The 8,078-nt window shown below is 35.2% G+C and overlaps 1 protein-coding gene across 1 annotated transcript; it reads left to right on the top strand.

Annotated features, from left to right (window-relative positions):
* The first annotated feature begins 598 nt into the window (after window positions 1-598).
* LOC21409270 (probable protein phosphatase 2C 60) lies at window positions 599-5,994 on the top strand. The gene is made up of 5 exons (XM_024177123.1): window positions 599-994; window positions 2,028-2,439; window positions 2,724-3,091; window positions 3,900-4,136; window positions 5,160-5,994. Exons 2-5 carry the CDS (start codon window positions 2,121-2,123, stop codon window positions 5,415-5,417), a joined length of 1,182 nt encoding a protein of 393 aa, XP_024032891.1. The 5' UTR covers window positions 599-994; window positions 2,028-2,120; the 3' UTR covers window positions 5,418-5,994.
* The last annotated feature ends 2,084 nt before the right edge of the window (window positions 5,995-8,078 follow it).

Here is an 8,078-nt window from a genome sequence, read left to right as displayed (position 1 = left end):
TAGAGCCTCATTAGTTATAAATATAAGGGATTCAGACATCATCAAGGAGATGTAAGCACTCACGCTCACTTTCAACATATTTTTCTATTATTTTTTTTTTATCTTCCAATCTCCCCCGTCCCACACATCCAAAGTAAAATTACTGGATCTTGACAGAGGACGCAACTCTACTTAACGAGTGAATCTTTATGGCATCGTTTATTTTGCGGATTCGAGTTTTCAATTCGAGTTGAGATGTGATATTTTTTTAGAGTTTTTTATTGTAGCAAAAAAGGTTAGATGTGACATTTTCTGAGAGTTTTTTACTGTAAAAATCTAGAACTGAAAACTCGAATCGGTGAAATGAACGAGGCCACTCTTTTTCTAACTTTTCTTTGAACATTTTTTCTATCTTGTTATAATATTTTTTTTATTGTCAAATAAAATAAAAGGAAAAAAATTCAAAAAAAAGATTGAATATTAATGTATTAAAAGAATTCTTCAAAAAGAAAAATATTAAAAATATATATGTTTTGCTTCCCTCCGTCTTTCTATCTACTTTCTCTTTCTTTGGTTATATGTGGAGCCCATGGCTGCTCATATGCATTGCTGGCTTTCAGCCATCGCTATGCTCGTTTTCTTTTATAGGGTGTTTGTCTCCTGAGAAAGACCACAGAGAAAAGAAAAGAAAATCACCAAACCCAAAACAAAAACAAAAAAAAAAATCTCAAAAGAGAAAGTTTTCAGTTCGTTCCAATCACACTGATTTGAGAGCTCTCTTTCTTCTTCTTCTTCAATTATCTCTTCCATCTTCCTCTTCAATAATTACAATAAACCTCCTAAAAAGAAAAAGGTCTGACCCATATCCAAAAAAGAAAAAACCCTTTTGCCCAGAAGTTTGATTTGATCGATCTATAGATCTAACGCTTTCGAACCCACATGTATTGCTCTGTTTCTTTTAGATCTCCGTCGTTGTTTTCCTCTGACTGATCAAACTTCCTAACTGTATCATACTGTAAGTTTATTTTCCCCTTCTTTTTTTATTTTTATTTTTTTTATCTTATTTCTAGAATCCATTGTTGATTTTGTGTGATTGGTTTTTTTGGGTTTGAATTGTGCTGAATATTTGACTTGGTATTGGCTGTGGCTCACTATTTTGTGGGTGTAGAGTAGAATGTGGAGTTGGAATTTATTGTGGCTGGTTTTGGGTCAATTCATTTGAGTGTCCTTTCTTGGTGGTTTGTTTTGAGGTTTTTGAGCATAAATGGAAGTTGGGTTTTGGATGTTAGACCCTTAATGGGGATTGTTAACTGAAATCTAGATATTGGGTGTTCTAAGTTGCTTTGAATTCTTCTGAATCCTTAACTTGATATTGGGTGTTTCCTAAGTCGCTGAATATTGGGTGTGAGGGCAAGATTTTTTGTGGCTGTAGATTAGAATTAGAGGTTAATTTTACAGTGGCTAGTTTTTATGGTTGTTTTGAAGCAGAAATGGAAGTTGGGTTTTGGATTTTAGGCCATAATGGGGATGTTGACAGAAATCTTGATATTGGGTGTTCTAAGGTGCTTTGGACTCTTCTGAATCTTTAACATGATATTGGGTGTTTTCTGGGTTGTTGAAAAATTGGGTGCGAATGAATAATTTTTATGGTTGTAGAGTAGAATGTAGGGGTATATTTTAATTTTTTTGGTTGCTGTGAAGTTTTTGAGCAGAAATGGATGTTGGGTTTTGGGTGCTAGCTTAATGGGGATTGTTAACTGAAATCTTGACATTGGGTGTCCTAAGTTGCTTTGAATTCTACTGAATTCTTAACTTGATCTTTGGTGTGAGTGATTAATTTTTTATAGTCGTATAGTAGAATGTAAAGGTAGATTTTACTGTGGCTAATTTTTATGGTTGCTTGATGTTTTGGAGCAGAAATGGAGGTTGGAGTGAAATTTTGAAAGATGATTTTTTTTTTTTGGTTGTTAAGTTGTACAAGATAAGTTCTTTTGTTTCCAAAGCTATGTGGTTGATTTTGGATTTATAGTGTATAACCTGGTGTGCAGGTTAAGGAGGGCAGGAGTTTTTCATTGGACTGTTTGTTCTTACATCCATTTTGGATGTGGAGGTATAGGAGGCTGGCCCGGGTGAAATGAGGGATGTTATCAAGGTTGATGAACTTTCTGAGGGCTTGCTGGCGGCCGTCCTCGGACAGGTATGTCCACACGGGTTCGGATGCAGCTGGCCGGCAAGATGGGTTACTGTGGTACAAAGACATGGGGCAGCACTTGAATGGTGAATTCTCGATGGCTGTTGTCCAGGCCAACAATTTGCTCGAGGATCAGAGCCAGATTGAGTCCGGTTCATTGAGCTTGCTCGACTCCGGCCCATACGGCACCTTCGTCGGAGTATATGATGGCCATGGCGGTCCTGAGACGTCACGTTACATCAACGATCACCTGTTCCAGCATCTCAAAAGTAATGTTAGCCTAAACATACCTTTTAGCGTAAATGTGTTTATTGAAAAATTAGGTGGAACCAAGCAAATCCTATTTCCTCTTAAGAGTGTAGTCTCTCTCAAAAAATTGACGAATTCCTTCACTGTTCTTGGGGTCTGTTTTTATGTTCTGTACGAAAAAACATTTTTCAACTTCAGGGCTGTTTTTATCATATATCCCAATGTGTTAGGCTGTTTGCTATTGGAGCTAAAGGATCAGGTCATTGCTATCACTAATTGCTCAGTTATTTATTTATTTTGATAGGGTTTACTTCAGAACAACAGTCCATGTCAACTGATGTGATCCGTAAAGCATATCAAGCCACTGAAGAGGGCTTTATGTCCGTTGTCACGAAACAGTGGTCTATGAAGCCACAACTCGCAGCTGTCGGATCCTGCTGCCTTGTTGGTGTGATCTGTGGAGGCACGCTATATGTTGCCAACCTTGGAGATTCTCGGGCCGTGTTGGGGAGACTTGTGAAGGCAACCGGAGAGGTTCTTGCCATCCAGCTGTCGTCAGAGCACAATGTTGGCCTAGAATCTGTTAGACAAGAAATGTATTCTTTGCACCCCGATGACTCGCAGATTGTCGTTTTAAAGCATAATGTATGGCGTGTCAAGGGTTTGATACAGGTAACAAGCGGTGATTTTAACAATTTGAGAATGAATTTAGATTCCTCTAGTAGATGATATAATCTATTTCGGATGAAATAACAATGTGCCACTGATAAGGAGTTAAAAATTTCAAAGAAGTTGCTGAACTTTTACGGTGACGGGTGGAGTTAAAAGTGATATTAACATGAATATATGATAGGGGATATATTTGTTAAGAAAGGGGAAAAGTACATGACATAGAAAATAGGAATAACAGTAATGATTTTGTTTTTCTGTTGTGTTATTAAGGAAACAAAAGGCGTGATTGAAAAATTACTGTTTTACCCGTTTATTTGTATCATTTTGTCTTTTAAGATACGGCCAAATAAATTAACTACTATATCAAGCCTTGAATCTAAGGTTTTTTTTTTTTTTTTTTTTAAATCTCCCCAACTTTGGATGGATATGAATTGCGGGGTCCATTAGTACTTGTTTTTGTTCTTTTTTCTTGTCTTTCTTTCCTACCAAACAAGCCATTATACCGTTTTGCATCCAACCATCCGTCTACCACGTTCCTTCCTTCTTTTCCTTCATGTCAAAATTAGTGTTTAGAGCATAGTTGTGGAAGAACTCCTTGGTCACACTCACCCAGCGCTCTAAGAGAAATAGGCTATATTTTAAGGAGGATAAAAAATTAGCCAACCCATTTTGTTTTCATAGAAAAACAAAACCCAGCTTTGATGTTCTTGTGGTTTGTAGATTATTGACAGGTAATTTCAATCTATATTGCTGACTTTCTTTGGTTCTATCTGATAGATGTTATATCTTTTAACTACTTTTGTTGCAGGTTTCTAGATCTATTGGCGATGTATATCTAAAAAAGGCTGAATTCAATAGGGAGCCTTTATATGCAAAATTTCGTCTTCGAGAACCTTTTAAAAAGCCGATTTTGAGCTCTGAGCCATCGATCACTGCACATGAACTTCAACCTCATGACCAGTTTGTCATATTTGCCTCTGATGGATTATGGGAGCACCTTAGCAATCAGGAGGCAGTTGATATAGTCCAAAATCACCCACGCAGTGTATGATATTCACCCTGTTAATTTAGAATTTCCTTTGATCTGTTTGACTTGCATATGTGAAATTATTGGACAAAAGATTGATACAGATCTAGCTAGGCCTAGTAATGTTCACCATTTTATTGGTACGCATGCTGATATTTCAAAGCGACATTGAAGACTTTGGAGCTCTTTTGGTTCTTTTAGCGCATATGCTGTATGTATGTGCTTTTAACAGTTAGGTGGTGAATCACTTGGACTTGGTGCCTCAGGAAGTATTAGGTCTGAGGTTTGCTTCCCATCAAGTGCTATCCACTTCTTGAGCCATCTGCAAACCAGAGGCCCGAGATTTACCCGATCCATGTGGAGGGGCCACTTTGCATGGATTGGTCGGGCAAAGTCCCTGACACCATGGTGAAAAAAAAAAAGAAGTCAGGTGTCCTTATTATGTTTTAGATTTGTAACAAGTGAATTTCTAGATAGTGTTTTTTGTAAATTGCTTGTTACTCCTAAACGTTCCTCTTTACCAGTTTGTTCTGCTAGAGCTGTAGGCTTTACAATTTTCTTATGCAGAATGAGATGCGTCAGTCGTTTCCCATGTGGATGTCCCATGCTCCTATACTTCATGAAGGAGACTTGGTAGTCTTGAACAATTTTCTTAAACCAAATTTTCATGGCTTTTGTACTTTCTTAAGAGCATAAAGCTGGTGCTGATTCTGCTTCCTTTTTTTTTTTTTTTTGCTTTTGTTTGAGTCGATCCTGGGATATACGAATGGCTCGCCTGGTTCAATCTCTGTTATTACTTATCACCATTTGATTTGGATTGCCGGGAACCAATCCAGATCAATTGGCTTCTCAAAGCAAACGGGGATATGGGATGCACATCTCGTTCTCATTGGAAAATGACTTGGCTGAATATTTCTTCTGTGATAATATGTTCTTTTTTAATCACTGGAATTTGAGATAAAATGCATTCGTGCTGGGATGTGGAAACTTGCGAACGATTTTAGAAATGGAAGGAATTTTACTTGTTTGTTGTTTTTGCAGGGAAGCGCTCGAAGGCTTGTGAAAGTTGCCTTGCAGGAAGCAGCCAAGAAGAGAGAAATGAGGTACTCAGACTTGAAGAAGATAGACCGAGGCGTACGTCGGCATTTCCACGATGACATTACAGTCATAGTTGTATTTCTGGACTCGAACCTTGTGAGTAGAGCCAGTTCAGTCAGGGGCCTAACTTTGTCTCTGAGGGGCGGCGGTATTACCCTACCCGCCAAGACCGCCACCACGATGGAGCTCAATACTACATGACCAACGAAACCACGGTTCGCGCACACGACTGTTGTTGTACCTAGTGTCATATCCTTCTCCGAACTCGAAAAGTGATCCGTCTGCTTTGTACATCACAAAGGGAGATGAGAGAAGGTGCAAGTCAATTAGGACGTGTATTTTATTTAGTTTCTGAGAACTGGGGCAGAAGTAAACGGAAAGAATCAGGGAAAATTTGTGCTTCAAAGTTTGATGCTGAAGATTCTTTCTTCAGGATACTCTTCGGATTTTACTCTTTTTTTTTTTTTTTTTTTTTTTTTTTGGCCCTTCCCCTTTCTTTTCTTTCTTCCAGAGTTTTTAATTTTGCCTCGTGTAAATCTTATGTGAAATGTCATCCCTGAAAATTGAAGTTTCTATGCCTGTTCTGAAAATGGTTTAGGAGACTTGAAATTCTCAGAATAATGCTTCTATGGAGTACTTGGATGACATCTTTCTGTGGTTTTTCTTTCTTTTGAAGAATTCTCCGATAGGGTATGAAAAAACAAACTACTGGTGAGATATAGTTGTGAACTATTAGATTACATCGTAATCAAATCAATTTAAAAAGAATATATTGACACATGGAATTTGACAAAGATTTTATGGATTCTTATATCCTACTAGATGTTGCTAGGGACGTCACTTTTAATTTCAAGGATATATTGACACTTTTATGGAATTTGAGAAGTATTTCTAAATTTTCTTTATAAGTTTCATCTTTGGGGTAGTTTTACATTTAGCACATGAGTGGGATGTTTACTTTAAGGGTTCGTTTCTGGTTTTAAATTATGATTCTTAGGTCTCTACAATATTTTTCTCTCGTAAAAATTTTAAATTTTAAAAATTAAAATTATGAATTATGATTCTGAATCTATAAATTCTTTTATGGTCTATCTTTGAAAAATAAAAAATAAAAGCAGTACCATTTTTTATTTTTTTACAAAAGCTAATGAGTCAGGTCCAATCATTTGATATCTTTAGTGGAAAGCTTTTAGAAAGAAAAGGAGAAAAGAAAAAATGGATAATTTATCCTTAAAAGTGTACGAGTTTATATTTTTATTCTTTATTTTTAATAAACATTTTTTTATAAGTATAATTATTTAATTAAAAAAGTTAAGAATTAAAAGTAAATGATAAAAATTATGATTCATATACTTTTAAGGGGTATTTATTAATATTACCTTAAAAAAAGTTATTGAATTTACTTTTAAAGAGCGTGATTTTGAATTTTCATCAATTATTCTTAATTTATACCATTTTGATTAATATAATAATTTCATTAAAAATAATATTAATCAATAATAAAAGAAAAAAATCTATACTCATATTAATTTTTAAGGGATATTTATTTCTTTTTTCTGACACGTTTATACCTGCATTTTGTTGTGCACTTGTGCTTGATGTAAAAGAGAGAGAACCTCTTCTAGGCTACAAATATCAACAACAGTTTGCATCTTCTCTAATCTCAAATTGCTTTCGCTGCATTCCCACTTTTAATAAAAAGTTATATCTAATTTTTTTGTACTGTCTGTTGATAATAAATCACAAACCGTACATATAGGCTCGTTTAGTTCGCTGATTCAAATTTTTAATTTGAGTTGAGATGTGACTTTATATGAGAGTTTTTTATTGTAGTAAAAAAGTTAGATGTGACTGATTCTGAGAGCTTTTTACTGTAATAAAACTCGAATTCTAAACTTAAATCAGTGAAATAAACGAGACAATAATTTTCAGCCTCGGGATTGAAGATCCCAACTAGTTTCAAAAATTGGTTAAACAAAATATGGTATAATAGCCAACTTTTGATCCGGGAATTTTGGTCTACTCGTCATGGTACATGTTGCAGTCCGTAAATATGTTTGGGAGCATTGTGTTTTCGGGCTTAAAAAAATTGCTTAACTTACGGGTCTTGATTTTTATTGTTTATCTTTAATTAATATAGTTATTTAATTAAAAAAATAATAATTAAGAATAATAAGTAAAAATCTACGTCAATGCACTCTAAAAGGTATTTAATTTTAATTGTTTGGGATTAATGGGCTCTCAAAAAGTTTGTTATTCAATTTGTAGTAGCCGCGTGATTTGTGAAAATAATAGCACTATAATTTGAATACATATGTAAAAATGTCATTTTCATACTTTTTTAAAATATCAAATATACTATTGACAGTAACATAAAAAACGCTCTTAAGGAAGGTTTACTAGTAGGAAGTACCTTGGGCTATTGCAACAAACATATGAGAGAAGGAAGCAGGCATTTTTAATCAAGCATGGAAGATATTTTCCAAAGTTACTTTAAACCTTGGCTCCTTACCTTCTCTTTTGCATAGGATTGTGCTTTTGAGAATATTCACAATAACACAAGAGAGAGGTCCCCACTCCTTTAAATTGTCCATTTTTTCAATCTTCTTTTTTGAGGGCACAATTCTCCACTTTCACAACCTCCCTTCTTTAGTTGCAATTGGAACTCTTTGTGTCATCATACAACCAATTATTGTTCTATTTTCAGCCTACATTATAAGAAGAATCCTAAACAAATGTCAATTATTGTTCTATTCTATGTTGATAATCTTGAGCCTTTGCTCTCAGACCACCTGACTTTTGTGCATTTTGAGGTTGCTAAATGCAATCTCACATCTACCCATGATTTGGATTCAAGTTAAA

Source organism: Morus notabilis, unplaced genomic scaffold, assembly GCF_000414095.1.
Source record: "Morus notabilis unplaced genomic scaffold, ASM41409v2 Scaffold384, whole genome shotgun sequence".
Classification (NCBI taxonomy): Eukaryota; Viridiplantae; Streptophyta; class Magnoliopsida; order Rosales; family Moraceae; genus Morus; species Morus notabilis.
The sequence above is the reverse complement of the archived record's forward strand: the minus strand, read 5'-3'. Positions and strand labels throughout refer to the sequence as shown.

Excerpts from the sequence above, each read along its gene's own strand:
- LOC21409270 (XM_024177123.1), top strand. The coding sequence starts at position 2,121 with ATGTTATCAAGGTTGATGAACTTTCTGAGGGCTTGCTGGCGGCCGTCC. Across the intron at positions 2,440-2,723 it reads CCTGTTCCAGCATCTCAAAA|GGTTTACTTCAGAACAACAG; the intron begins GTAATGTTAGCC and ends TTATTTTGATAG. Across the intron at positions 3,092-3,899 it reads GTGTCAAGGGTTTGATACAG|GTTTCTAGATCTATTGGCGA; the intron begins GTAACAAGCGGT and ends CTTTTGTTGCAG.